The sequence below is a fragment of the Canis aureus genome, chromosome 12 (assembly GCF_053574225.1).
Source record: "Canis aureus isolate CA01 chromosome 12, VMU_Caureus_v.1.0, whole genome shotgun sequence".
Classification (NCBI taxonomy): Eukaryota; Metazoa; Chordata; class Mammalia; order Carnivora; family Canidae; genus Canis; species Canis aureus.
The window spans coordinates 9243520-9259078 of NC_135622.1; the positions used below are offsets into that span (position 1 = coordinate 9243520).

The 15559-nt window shown below is 37.4% G+C and overlaps 1 protein-coding gene across 4 annotated transcripts in view; it reads left to right on the forward strand.

Moving 5' to 3' along the window:
* The first annotated feature begins 518 nt into the window (after nucleotides 1–518).
* Nucleotides 519–15559, forward strand: part of SPAG17 (sperm associated antigen 17) — a 219259-nt gene continuing 204218 nt past the window's right edge. For 3 of the 4 annotated variants that reach the window (XM_077842670.1, XM_077842669.1, XM_077842673.1), the window contains exons 1-2: nucleotides 519–744; nucleotides 12809–12884. In XM_077842670.1, coding sequence (XP_077698796.1) covers nucleotides 638–744; nucleotides 12809–12884 — 183 coding nt within the window. In that variant the 5' untranslated portion in view covers nucleotides 519–637. The remainder of the gene's footprint in view (nucleotides 745–12808; nucleotides 12885–15559) is intronic. The other variant, XM_077842672.1, reaches the window with a different exon arrangement.

Here is a 15559-nt window from a genome sequence, read left to right on the forward strand (position 1 = left end):
GAGAAGAGACCTAGAAAGACCATAATCTCAACTACAGTTCTCTGAAGGACCTCTTGGAGAAGTGATCAGACTGACCTGTTTAGGAAGTCCCTGGGAAGAGGACCCAAGACCAAAGCAAAGGATGGAGGTCCGGGAGATAAAGTTGGCTTCACATAAAGAAGATTAGAATGGATGAGAAAGTGGCATGGGATGTCTCTGGAGGGAGTCAGCTCACCATTCTAAGTTGCCCAGGATGGGGAAAAAAGAAAAAAATGTGTAGAAATCATGGACGGGATTTCAGGGATTTTGAGTTTTCAGACAATGCGTCGGACCAAATGGGCTCCAAGAAGCAGCAGAGGAGCAAAGCGAGTAAAAGGAAGTAGGCAGACGAGCTCCAGGCCAGCCTGGGCCTGACCTCCCGTACTTGCACGGTTGTTCTGCTGGAAAATCGTAAAATTTAATCAAGGGGTCTGGAAGTCCCGCCTGGGAGTAGCCGCGCGCTGAGAAGCTCGGTTGCTGTGGCGACGGATACGGTTGGCCAGCGGATTCAGAGCAGATTTGGGGGAGGGGAGCCGAAGTCGTTCAGGACCTGGGCGTGGCTCCGGTTACTATGGTAGCGGGGACGCTTAGTCCGGGCCTGAGCCCAGTTTAGACGCCAATGCTCTTCCCGTCCTTTGCATGGCACCCAAGAAAGAGAAAGGCGGGACTTCGAGCAACAGTTCTAAGGTATGGGAACCTTCGCTCATCGGTGCACACTTCAATCAGGTGAGCCTGAGCCCTGTAGGTCCTCTCGGACCCTGTCACGGCCAAAGCCCCGCCAGACCCTCCAGGCAACGCCGCCTCCCCTTCCGAGAACCTCTTGCTTCTGCTCTCCCAGGCCTGGTCGCTCCTCCCACTAGAGGGCCCAGGGTCTCATCTGCTGAGAGTGGGCGTTAAGAGGAGGGAGGGGATGCTGGGTGAATCAGTGCGATTTCAAAGGATGGAGAAAGCTGAGTGCTGGGGAACAGAGGTGCTGTCGCTCTGACACCTCAAGATCCTCTTCAGGGAAGTCGCACAGATGCACTCCAAAATCATACTGGAGTTGTCTTATGATCTGTTGGCTTCCTCTTGATCTCTCCTGAAGGACAGAAATCCTGTTTGATTCATCTGTAGCCTGGCCTGTAGTAGAGATTCACTGAATACTATTGGCAAAGAGAGGTGGAGTAGCTAAGATATCAACGTATTTAGTACAAGTGAGCCTTGTGCGGATAGGAAAAGGTGAAATTCTTATGCAGTACCCTGATTCCACGATATCAAAGACTTGATATATTTTGCAGGTTTTGTAAGAGATTGGAGTACTGAGGGATTGGCTGCTAGATTCAGCCACCGGGTGGCAAAAAAGCATCAGGCAGTTTATAACCAACCTGCCACATGACTTCCAATTGCACAGCATCCCGACCAGGCTAGCTCCCCATCCCATCACACCTACCAACATTTAGTTCATTGGGGAGCCAATAGCTCTTCTCACCTGTTGCTAGGAATCCACTTCTACACTTAGTTGTTTCTAGATCCAAGTTAACATTTGGATGGAGAAAGGTTGCTTCTGAGAATTCCAGCCTGCCATTCCAATGTATGTTAAAAACTAGAAAAAAGATATTTTTCATTTTCTGTATGTGTGGACTTTGCACTAAAGAATCCATACTTAAAGGAAAATATATCCAAAGTCTTTTTTGTCCTTATTTTCTCCTGCATTTTTTTTCTCTAAGAACAGTAATTCCATCTGATATGGAATTCCACCTGGTGAAAAATTTCATGAAAGTAGTTAAGATACTGCTAATGTTGACATGATGTCATGGAATTTGGGGTTATATCTATGACTTTAAGAAAGAAGGATGTCAGCTCAGTAATTCTCAGTGACATTCTCAAATTCTGAAAGTTGTTTTTCAAAATATTCTGTAAAAGCACCCTCTCTTTTGCTTTTATAAGTCAGCACTAGCCAAAATAACTTTTTCTCCATTTTCTTTGAGATTGTGTAGGCCAAGTTTGGGCTTGGAGTGAAACTTTCTGCTTGAATTATAAACTGCTGAACAACAGAATTTGATGGAGGTGCTGACACTGCATTAGCTTTAGTGTTGCAAATATGAAGCTATAATTTTCCTAGTTGAATGGAAAACCTAGAAACACTATTTTTCCTTATGGCTTGAAAACCTGAAATAATATTCAGCTTTCTCGGTTCTGCTCAAACAGTAAAATTTCAATAAATCTTATATATTAAAAGAAAGAATTTGAACTCAAGGTAATAGGTAGTCTTAACTACAAAGGCTGAAACTCTTCAGTTTGTTAAATACATGGTTTTTTAAAGCAGGGGAAGACAACTGTGCTCCACTTCCTCTCCTACTTTTTTTTTCCCCTCAGTTTCATTTCACATCTGCTCCAAGAGAAAAATTCCTGGATTAACCCAGAGGTCCAATGTCCTGAGGCATGCCTTAACCACCAATGTAATAGACTCTGAATTTGGGCTAAAGATGATGAGAGAGGTGTGAATTCCTTATTCACAGGGTTTAGCAAAGTGTTTTGCAGGTAGTGGGTACTCAAAAAATGTTTTGCCTTGGCACCCAAAGTTTCTTTCTGTATAATTGCTACTTATAGAAACATTGTTGCCAGTATGTATAGTTGAGAATGTGTGTTCTGTGTGTTGTGTGTGTGTGTGTGTGTGTGTTAGGGATAAGAGAAAGGGAAATTCAGTCTCCCATAAGCCAGTTTTTAGAATTAACTGATTAAAGAACTCATATCAGTAGTAATTTTGAACTGGTGTTCACATGCAGCTGCATTAGACTTTAAAGAGATCAACAAGTTTATAACTTGGTTTTGACAAATTTACTTTGTAATGGTATTTTGGGCTATCCTTTCCAGCTGAACTAATTGCTCTTTTTTTTTTTTTTTTTAAGATTTTATTTATTGGGATGCCTGGGTGGTTCAGCGGTTAAGTGTCTGCCTTCGGCTCAGGGCGTGATCCTGGAGACCCCTGGATCGAGTCCAGCAACAGGCTCCCTGTATGGTGCCTGCTTTTCCCTCTGCCTGTGTCTCTGCCTCTGTGTGTGTGTCTCTCGTGAATAAATAAATAAAATCTTTTTTATTTTTTTTTATTTTTTTTTAAATCTTTTTTAATAAGGATTTATTTATTTATTTATTGAGAACGAGAGAGTTGGGGGGAAGTGGCAGAGGGAGAGAGAGAGAGAGAGAAGAGAATCTCAAGCAGACTCTGCACTAAGTTACACAGTGGGACACAGGGCTCAGTCTCAGGACCCTGAGATCATGACCTGAGCTAAAACCAAGAGTCAGACTCTCAACAGACTGGGCTACCCAGACCCCCGCAGTTGCTAATTTTTCAGTACACTTCAGTTGGTTCTAAAACACAAAAGATAGCAAATAACGCAAGATATTTGTTACTAAGCACTAAATAACTAAATAGAGACTAGAAGTTAGGAAGATGAATGTGGGCTAGGACTGTCAGGAAATTTTTTGTAAAATAATTTGCCATTAGCTAGGCCCTAAAGACTGAGTAGAATTCAAGGAGGTAGAATGAAGGAAGATGATTATTTTAGGTAAGGAGATCAATATACATGACTTAAATAAATCTGGGATGTTTAAATTGAGATAGAGAAGGACACCTGGGTGGCTCAGTTAAGTGTCTGCCTTGGGTTTGGGTCCTGATCTCAGGCTGTCAGGAGCCTGTCTGCTGGGCTCCCTGCTCATCGGGGAGTCTGCTTCTCCTTCTCCCACTCCCTCTGCTTGTGCTTGCTCTCTTGTGAAAGGAAGAAAGAAAGAAAGAAAGAAAGAAAGAAAGAAAGAAAGAAAGAAAGAAAGAAAGAAAGAAAGAAAGAAAGAAAGAAAGAAAGAAAGAAAGAAAGAAAGAAAGAAAGAAAGAAAGAAAGACGAAGGAAGGAAGGAAGGAAGGAAGGAAGGAAGGAAGGAAGGAAGGAGAAAAAAAGAAAGAAAGAAAGAAAGAAAGAAAGAAAGAAAGAAAGAAAGAAGAAAGAAAGAAAGAAGAAAGAAAGAAAGAAAGAAAGAAAGAAAGAAAGAAAGAAAGAAAGAAAGAAAGAGAGAGAAAGAAAGAGAGAAAGAAAAGAAAGAGAAATGTAGATCAGACTGCTTCTGGTATACATTGCTCCAGAATTAATTCCATCAATCAAATGGTCATTTACTAACTTTGCTATCTATGTGGCAAAACATTTATCTTGTTAATATACATGAACTATCACACCTCAAATTAGATAAAAAGAAAATATTTAGGTACTGGCAATAACTGGCAATAAAATTATAAAAATACAACTTAGTGTGGGCTTGTATGTGACGTAGACATTGTATTTATGATCTCCAGCAGCATTAGGGAGTTAAAGATGCTTTTAAAGATAAAATCTTTCCATGCAACTGTCAAGGCAGCCTCTATTGGCCACAGTGAAAGGAAGAGGTGTTAACCTAAGCATTCGGTGACTGAAGGTGCTATCTGGAGACATTCTGGTCTAAGATATTTTTATTTGTTATTTTTTTTATTGCAATAAAATGTGGTAACATGAAATTTGCCATTTCAACCATTTTTGAATGTGGCATTAAGTACATTCATGTTACTTAACCATCAACCATCACTACCATCTATCTGCAGACCTCTTTCATCTTCCCTGATTGAAACTATACCCTTTAAAGAATTCCCTATACCTTTCTCTCACTGGCTGCTGGCAACCATCATTCCATCTTTTGTCTCTATGAATTTGACTACTTTAGGTATTTTATGTAAATGTAATTATTCAGTACTTGTCTTTTTGTGACAGGCTTATTTCACTTGGCACAATGTCCTCAAGGTTCTTTCATGTTGTAGTATGTATTTAGATTGCCCTGTTTTTAAGTCTGAATAATATTCCATTGTATGTACAGAATACATTTTATCTATCTATGTATCCATTGCCAGGCATTGATTTGCTTCCAATTCTTGGCTATTGTGAATAAGGATGCTATTAATATGTGTGTACAAAACTCTGTTTGAGTCCCTGTCCCTATATTTAATTTTTTCTGAGTATATATCTAGAAGTAGGGCTTGCTGGATAGTATGGTAATTCTATGTTGAAGATTTTTTAAAGATTTTATTTATTTATTCATAAGAGACACAGACAGAGAGAGAGAGGGAGAGACCCAGGCAGAGGGAAAAGCAGACTCCCCGCAAGGAGCCCCATGTGGGATTCGATCCTGGATCCCAGGATCACACCCTGAACCAAAGGCAGATGCTCAACCGCTGAGTCCCATATGTTTAAATTTTTGATGAGCTGCCATAACATTTTTCACAGTGACTATACCATTTTATGTTCCTACCATAAATGCACAAGTGTCCCAATTTGTCCACATCTCCACCAATACTTCTAAAATTTATATATATATATATATATATACACATATATATGTATATCAGAATGTATTTATATTCTGATGTATTCATATATTTATATTTATTAATATATATTAAATTATATTTATATATATTCAGCCATCCTAATGAATGTGAAGTGGTATTTCATTGTAGTTTTAATTTGCATTTCCTTAATGATTAGTGATATCACACATCTTTTTATATACTTTTGGCCAATTGTATATCTTTTCTTAAGACTTTATTTATTTGAGAGAGAGAGCATGTATTCAAGAGTGGGAAGGGGCAGAAGGAGAGAAGCTCAAGCAGACTCCGTGCTGAATGTGGAGCCCCACTGCAGCTCAATCCCAGGACCCTAAGATCATGGTCCGAGTCAAAACCAAGAGTCTAAGGCCCAATGGACTAAGCCACCCAGGTGCCCCAAATTGTGTATCTTCTTTTGCCAATTTTTTTAAGATTACATTTATTTATTTACTTTTTTGAGAGAGAGCACAAGTGGAGGAAGGGGCAGAGAGAGAAGGAGAAGCAGACCCCCCACTGAATAGGGAAACCAACATGGAGCTCTATCCTAGAACCCCAAGATTATGACCTGAGCTGAAGTCAAGACACTTAACTGACTGAACCACCCAGGTGCTCCCTTTTGCCAATGTTTTTCATGGAGTTGTTGAGTTTTTTTACTATTGAATTATAGGGCAATTTATATATTCTGGATACTAAACCATTATGAGATATATGATTTGCAAATATTTTTTTCTTTTCTCTGTATTTCCTCTCAACTCTGTTGACAGTGTCCTTTGATGCACAAAGTTTTTAATTTTGAACATGTTCAATTTATCTAATTTTGCTTTTGCTGCCTGTGCATTTGGTGTCACATCCGAGAAATCACTACCAAATCCAGGGTCACAAAGCTATTTTGCTATGTTTTCCTCTAAGATTTTTATGGTCTTAATCTTGCGTGTAGATGTGTGGTCCATTTTTAGTTAATTTTTGTTGTATATGATGTAAGGTAAGGATCCAACTTAATATTAATATTAATATTAATATTAATCCAACTTAATATTCTTTTTGCATGAAATATCCAGTTTTCCCAGCACCAATTGTTGAAAAGGCTGTCCCTTCATGTGGAGAAAGGGTGCCACAAGGGACAATACAAGTGCAACAAAATTTACTACCATATTGAATGTGGCTTTTTCTTGATTGGGCGTTCACTTGGTTGCCTTCGGTCTTTGGTTTCAGAGCTCCTATAGAGTTATTTTAGTCAGTCTTTAGTTGTTCTTTCATGTTTCCAGGGGGTACAGAGGGCACATAACTGCCTAGTCTCCTATTTTGTTGATGTCACTGTGGTCTAAGAGAATTTGTAATCAATTCTGATTTTTTCATTTATTCCAAGCCTACTATATGTCTGAGAAAGGCTGAGAAAGTAGAGATTAATAGAAGCTTTGTTCATGACAATTTAAGCAAATTTTCCACAATTGTCCAAACAACATAGCCATTACTTATAGGAGCTTACAGACTGCAAAAGGCCTGTCTCGGGATGTCCACTCTCACCACTGCTATTCAACATAGTGCTAGAAGTCCTAGCCTCAGCAATCAGACAACAAAAAGGCATTAAAGGCATTCAAATTGGCAAAGAAGAAGTCAAACTCTCCCTCTTCGCAGATGACATGATACTGTACATAGAAAACTCAAAAGACTCCACCCCAAGATTGCTAGAACTCATACAGCAATTCGGCAGTGTGGCAGGATACAAAATCAATGCCCAGAAATCAGTGGCATTTCTATACACTAACAATGAGACTGAAGAAAGAGAAATTAAGGAGTCAATTAAGGAGTCAATCCCATTTACAATTGTACCCAAAAGCATAAGATACCTAAGGATAATCCTAACCAAAGAGGTAAAGGATCTATACCCTAAAAACTCAGAACACTTCTGAAAGATCTTGAGGAAGACACAAAGAGATGGAAAAATACTCCATGCTCATGGATTGGAAGAATTAATATTGTGAAAATGTCAACGCTACCCAGGGCAATTTACACATTTAATGCAATCCCTATAAAATACCATGGACTTTCTTCAGAGAGTTGGAACAAATCATCTTAAGATTTGTGTGGAATAAGAAAAGACCCGAATAGCCAGGGGAATATTTAAAAAGAAAACCATATCTGGGGGCATCACAATGCCAGATTTCAGGTTGTACTACAAAGCTGTGGTCATCAAGACAGTGTGGTATTGACACAAAAACAGACACATAGATCAATGGAACAGACTAGAGAATCCAGAATTGGACCCTCAACTTTATGGTCAACTAATATTTGGCAAAGCCGGAAAGACTATCCACTGGAAAAAAAACAGTCTCTTCAATAAATGATGCTGGGAAAATTGGGCATCCACATGCAGAAGAATGAAACTAGACCATTCTCTTGCACCATACACAAAGATAAACTCAAAATGGATGAAAGATCTAAATGTGAGACAAGATTCCATCAAAATCCTAGAGGAGAACGCAGGCAACACCCTTTTTGAACTTGGCCACAGCAACTTCTTGCAAGATACATCCATGAAGGCAAGAGAAATAAAAGCAAAAATGAACTATTGGGACTTAATCAAGATAAGAAGCTTCTGGGGGATCCCTGGGTGGCGCAGCGGTTTGGCGCCTGCCTTTGGCCCAGGGCGCGATCCTGGAGACCCGGGATCGAGTCCCACATCGGGCTCCCGGTGCATGGAGCCTGCTTCTCCCTCTGCCTAGGTCTCTGCCTCTCTCTCTCTCTCTCTCTCTCTCTGGGACTATCATAAATAAATAAAAATTAAAAAAAAAAGATAAGAAGCTTCTGCACAGCAAAAGAAACAGTCAACAAAACTAAAAGACAACCTGCAGAATGGGAGAAGATATTTGCACATGACGTATCAGATAAAGGGCTAGTTTCCAAGATCTATAAAGAACTTATTAAACTCAACAGCAAAGAAACAAACAATCCAATCATGAAATGAGCAAAAGATATGAACAGAAATCTCACAGAGAAAGACGTAGACATGGCCAACATGCACATGAGAAAATGCTCCACATCACTTGCCATCAGGGAAATACAAATCAAAACCACAATGAGATACCACCTCACACCAGTGAGAATGGGGAAAATTAACAAAGCAGAAAATCACAAATGTTGGAGAGGATGTGGAGAAAGGGGAACCCTCTTGCACTATTGGTGGGAATGTGAACTGGTGCAGCCACTCTGGAAAACTGTGTGAAGGTTCCTCAAAGAGTTAAAAATAGGCCTTCCCTATGACCCAGCAATTGCACTGCTGGGGATTTACCCCAAAGATGCAGATGCAATGAAACGCCGGGACACCTGCACCCCGATGTTTCTAGCAGCAATGTCCACAATAGCCAAACTGTGGAAGGAACCTCGGTGTCCATCGAAAGATGAATGGATAAAGATGTGGTCTAGATACACAATGGAATATTACTCAACCACTAGAAACGACAAATTTGCTTAGATGTGGAGGGACCTGGAGGGTATTATGCTGAGTGAAATAAGTCAATCCAAAAAGGACAAACTTTATATGGTCTCATTCATTTGGGGAATATAAAAAATAGTGAAAGAGAATAAAGGGGAAAGGAGAGAAAATGAGTGAAAATATCAGTGAAGGTGACAAAACATGAGAGACTCCTAACTCCGGGAAATGAACAGAGTTCATTTGGGTTGGGGTTGGGGTGACTGGGTGATGGGCAGTTAGGGGGGCACTTGGCGGGATGAGCACTGGGTGTTATGCTATATGTTGGCAAATTGAACTCCAATAAAAAAAAATAAAAAAGGCTTGTCTCTGGGTAATGTCAGATAGCTTCAAAATGACTGAGCTATCTGTATTTCAATTGGAATTTTGTGTTATGGTCAGAACTTTTGTGTCAACACAGGATAAAAGAACTTTACGATGTTTTTTACAGTAAGTGACAGCATGATAACACTATAGAAAATATTCAGAATGCCAGTAAGAATCCTTTTTTTTTTCCCATTAAGATATTATGGACATTTGTCTCAAATGTGTTCTTCACAAAACCAAATGTGTTCTTCACTAGCACAGTGCCAGTGCCCAAAGTTTGCATTGATTTACATATCTCACAGGTAGAGTTTTGGGGATTTTGCTAATTTTGTTAAATCCTTTCATTTTTTCAGATTTTCTGAGGATAGTTATTTCTTTTCATTTGTTCCTGGTTTTAGTTCTCATTTTTATGTGTAGCAGAATGGCAGCCATAATTCATGAGGCCATCTTTAGGCATAGCAATTATTCCATTTACATATTGTGACCCACCACAAAAAAAAAAAAAAAAGAAAAAAAGAAAAAAACCATTAAAAAAAGAGCAAAAGAGTTTATGGCAATCCACATACTCTTTAACCCAGCCAGTTTCGCTCTTCTAATACACTGACTTTAGGTCCCTAATACCCAACTTAAGGGACTAGACACTTATTGCTATTTGCCTTACATTTATCACTAAGATGTTACTTCTTGATTAAGACTTCAGTTCCTCTTTAATATGAATATCTATATGCTTAAAAATGTTTGGGAACACCTACCATCATATATTGAGGTCCTTACTGAGAGTCAGGAGGTCTTGTTTCCAACTTCCATATTTTCATTTTCAGTGTGTGTTTTTATACATTTAAATGTATGATACTTCTCAAGTAAGTAGGGATATTTGCATCAAAGACAAAATTTGATGTTATACATGGTAGTGCCCTTCTTTAGTATGCTCACTCAGAGGTGGAGACTCCCAGGGTATCTGGGCTAACCTGCCCCTTTCACATCACTGACAACCCAAGCATTTCAAGGTCTGGTTCTTAGACATGCAGTGATTTATCCACTCTCACTTTGGCTCTAGGCTTTATCTTATAATTCAGTACTTAGTCACAGAATGCCTTGAATTATGTGCTATCTATTCATGGTTTATAGAGCACAAGTATAATGTGAGCTGCCTCACAGCAAATCACATCTTTCTATTCCTTGTACCTACCTCATAATAACTAGCATGGTTGTAGGCACATGGTATCACACTCAAAGTATATTATTGGAATTAGTTCATTGATTTACTTTGAAATAGGAATAAATCTATACTGTGGAAACCAGGACAGTTAGTAGACAGTGGAGATGTGTTCTAAGAGAAAAGGAAGGGACAGAAAGCATTTACATAAAAAAGCATCACAACAGATACATAACACGATTATGACAGTGCCCAGAAAACAACTATGCAATGATGCTGTTTCACTTCTCAGATATTTCATTTGCCAGCCAGGAGATATTAAATGAAAGTTCTTCGAAACATTTAGTTAGTGGTCTCTCCTTATTGTACTTCAGTTGAGGAATAGTATTTTTCTCTTATTAAATGTAGTTTAGTAACAATAGCTGAGTTGTGCACATTTGAAAAATAGTAATAGAGCTCCCTCCAGTCTTGGGCAAAGTTTATAATTCTTGTTAAAGATTTAACAAGGTGGATAAGGATTCAAGATAGGTATTGCTGAAATATTAATATCCCAGACCTCTTAAACAAAGTTATAAAACATACAGATATTAAGATGATAATAAACTAAGTTAAAGTCTGTTTTTTTGAGAGGAAAATGTTCAATTAAAATGAACTGCTTGAACCATTACAAATATATTTTATCAAAAAGGGAAATACATTTTATTGGGCAGAATCCTTAAACTGTGTTTGAGAGGCAGTGAAGGATTTTTCAACTTTTTTGATCTTAAACAGGGAGCTATTTCTCATGTTAATGTGTATTTAAGACTTACTGGAAATACTCATAATATGAGCTGAAGACTGATGTCTGGCAGCAAGCATATTTCTGAAATTGGGTTGGTTTTTATTACTATATTTTCTGAAATATGCTTTCATTGATATTTACAAAACAAATTGCCAGTTCACACAAAGGTTGTTTTAATAAAAGCCAACAAAAACAACTGAGTTGCTAGGAAGAATGTTAAGAGGGAAATGGACTTTTCATAACCTCACATTATAATTTCTCCTTTTTGGACAAAAATGTATTATTTGAGTGAATTTGGAACCAAAAGGAATTAGCATGTCAAAATATCTACCTAGATGTTATATGTGATCACTTATTGCAAATGAAAAATATTAAATATAAGTAAAATATAAATGTTGCCAATATGAGCTTGGCAACCCTCTAGGAAAATTTTAGTTAAGAAATGGTGCACGTTAACCATGTTTCAGCTTTAGCCTTAGAAACCATCATTGGCTCCCAGATACCCATGGGATAAAATCCAAGATGCTCTGCCTGGCTTTCATGGCCCTGTCTAATTTGGCCTTTCTCTGCCCATCCATCTTTTTCTCTCTCTACTCCAGTTGAATGGTCTCTGTAGTATCCCCAGGCACATAGTGACTATACCCATGCAGGTTCCTGGCCTAAAGACCATCCAGCTCCTTCTCATTAAAATCCTCCTTCATATCTTCCAGAAAGAAGCTCAAGTCACACAGTTCTGTCCCTCACTGACTTTTCTCCTTCTATTAAACTACTCCAGTGATGATTATCTTTACTGCTATCCTACTTTGAGGTGTGGGCCAACAGTTTCAGCATCATCTACTATATCTATGTTCCCTTACAACACTGCAAATTTCTGGAAGGTAGCAAAAGGTTAACATACTTAATTCCTGGTCATAGCACTTACTAAGAGTGATATATAAGTACATAGTGATCTTCAAGAGATACTTTTGAAGTAAATACATTGAATGCATTTTACTGTCTCCGCCTCCTGGCCTGTTTTCTCCTTTGAGCTCTAGGATTAATCCCAACCCATTGGTTATAAGAACGTAAATTGAAGAAAATCTCAAAGCCTTAATTTTTGCAACCATAAAACAGGGACAGTGTTCATACCTCCCTTGCAGATATTAGGATGATTGTTGAAAGGATTTAAAGGCATCTAGTGCATAATATTTCAGGCTTCACATGTCCAAACCCAAACCTCAGGTTTTCCCTTTCAAACCTGCTCTTCATCTTCTCAGTGAGTGGTCTCACCATTCACCTAGTGAATCACTAGGGCCAAAAATCTTGCAGTTATAAGTGTTTTACACCTTTTATGCACCTCATAACTAACTTTTAGTAAATCCTATTGGTTCTACCTTGGAGGTGTATTTAAAATCCATCCTGTTGGTACCACCTCCATTGTTACATCCTAGTCCAAGCCATCATCATCTGCCTAAGCTGCAAGTAGCTCAAGAGCTTCAGAATTTGGTGTCTTTCTCCCATTTTTGCTGACCTAGAGTCTCGTTACCATACAGAGCTAGAGTGGTTCTTTTAATATGTAACACTTAGAGTAAAATTCAGATGTCCTACCATGGCCTTGAAGACACCTATGTGTGCATTCTCTGCCAACTACTTTGACTTCATCTGGAATTTTACTGGCCTTTTTTTGCTGATCTTCAGATCCATCAGAGAGTACATTGTCATCTTTGCTCTTACTGAGCCCTCTGCCCAGAATGACCTTTCCCAAGATAATCACGTGAGTCACTCTTGCTCTCCTTTCAAGATTCTGTTCAAATATTTCCTTTCCTGATCATCCTACTAAAACCACACCATCACATTCCATCCACTTAACCCTGACTCTGTTCCTGACTTTCTACTTTACATATATTTTATTATTCTCTGTTTTCCTCCATGAAGGCAGGGAGTTACCCTGCTGACATATAGAGAGGCTCAAATAGCGTTGCTGAATGGAGGAATAGTAGGGGCTCAATAAGGAGGAGCTCCTAGTAATAATAATATTACTATATTTACTGGAGTAGTATGAAAATCAAATAAAGTATCTGAAAGAATGTGGAACACTATGTAGCCCTAATAATAATTATTATTTTATCATATGATCATATAATAATTATTGTTTTTTTTAATAATTATTGTTATTATTCTTTTATATATATTTTCACACGGATGTTACACATATTCAAACTCAATATATTTAAAACTGGAACTATCCTGTTCATTGAAATAAACATTCTAGTAACTCCTCTTCTAATTTTCAACTGGTAACACGTCCTGCTATTGTTACCTATTTCAATTCTTTCTTTCTCACCCCTCATAACTTCCAACACTATTATAATAGTCTTCCAACTTCCTTCTTGCCTCTTCATCCAGGGGTGAAAATTTTAAAAATATGTTGTCACAATTAAATGTAAATCAACATATACATTTTAAAAATTAAAAAATTGGGGATCCCTGGGTGGCTCAGCAGTCTAGCGCCTGCCTTTGGCTCAGGTCGCGATCCTGGAGACTCAGGATCGAGTCCCACATCAGGCTCCCTGAATGGAGCCTGCTTCTCCCTCTGCCTGTGTCTCTGCCTCTCTCTCTCTCTCTCTGTGTGTGTGTGTCTCATGAATAAATAAATAAAATCTTTAAAAAAATAAAATAAAAATTAAAAAATTAAAAATCACTTTTTATTCTCTATAAAAACTAAAGTATATATACCTTATGAAACTCCTTGCCAGATGGTATAATTTTTAATACTTATCAGTCATATAATTTTTCTAATGATTTCAAAATCATTTGTTGGTTTTCAGAAGTGTTGTTTCTGCCTTTGGTTGATGGTTTTCATGTCCTAAAAGTTGCCTTTCTCTAAGTCATAAGGTGACATGAAGAATGTATGCAGGCTCTTCCTGTAACTTTCCTTTTAAATTGGTAGTCATTAGGTAATTTGTAGTTCTCTGTATGTAGAGAATTTCTCTCAATATCAATATTGTACATCATGTTAAAAGTAATCAATTATACTTTTGCACTTCTTATAAATCTAACTTTTGAACTTTTAATAATTATGTCAAAATTTTTTCTAGTCTTCATAATACTGAGTTTTTATATACTTAATTTCTTTATTATCACTTAAGTCACAAAACCATTTCTTAGAATGTCATATTTAATCAGTTGGCTTAATTTTATTAATTTTTGATCACCCTAAACCTACTTGGTTAGCATACATAATGTGGCTAAAGTTTAGGATTGAATAAATTGGAAGAGGTTAATAATTCATCATACTTTTCATTTTTGTCATAAAATAATAAACCCATTTCTGTACAATTTGTTAGACAGTATAACAGTTTTCCTCTTATAATTATTTAGTTTTGTTTCAAAGTGTATCCTTTATTCATTTGTTTGTATATATCTTCTGCTTCTCTTTTATAGGATGCTTTCTTAATTTTAAATGGGCAACATATTTTCATTTCTCTCTTGTAAAGCTAAAGAAGGTACTGAAATTTCTAGTAGAATATCTCATTAAAGCCAAATGCCTAAAAGCTAATTGCATTTTTCAAATATTTAACAACTCCCACTTCATGATTCACATTAAAACGAACACACAGACCTGGCATGATTTCCTCTCAGTGGCTGCAGCTCTAGTTCTATAGTTTGCCCATTGGAGTCCTAGCATTTCTCTAATATACAATCCTGAACTCTCTTCAGATTGATTATTTATCTCTGGTGTTTGTTTAATACATGGCAATAAATAGAAAATTTATAAAAAAGATACTAATATGATTTATTTGGTATACATCTTTTGTTGCGGCAGCTGACTATGTTGAATGTATTGAGTTGGGACGAAAACAAAACCTCTAGAACGTTCTTCAAAATTGTTGATTGAAACTCCAGACTTTCTCCATGTTACCTCTCCGGCACTGTTTTCATGTGAATCCTTCTCAGTGAAACCATTTTTCTTAGTACCCACTGAAATAGTTTGAGATAAAACAGATGCTTTTCTATCTTATTCCACCAGATCAACAAAAAATACCCAACCATTTTCGGTTACTTGAATGTTGCATATTAGGTATTATCAAAACATCTTTACATGAAACTTTTAAAGCTCTACCAATAGTGATTAGAATTTTACTAGTTTGATTTCTATTTTTTCTAAAAGGTTGCTTTATCATTTCAGTAGATAAATGCTTTGCCACAGTCAAAACCATGAGGCTACCTTGCTGTGATATACCAATACAAATTATTTTTCAAAGTTAAACTAAGTATTTCATGTCTGATAATGTTTAATTATGTTTACATAATAGATGGTGTTAAAAGTTCTGATGATATATTTAAAAATATTTTGTAATTATCTTATTGACACACTTTTATAAAAAACGTTTTTATTTTAAGCACGTTAGTGCATGAGACTGATTTATTGTGTTCTTTAAACTTCAT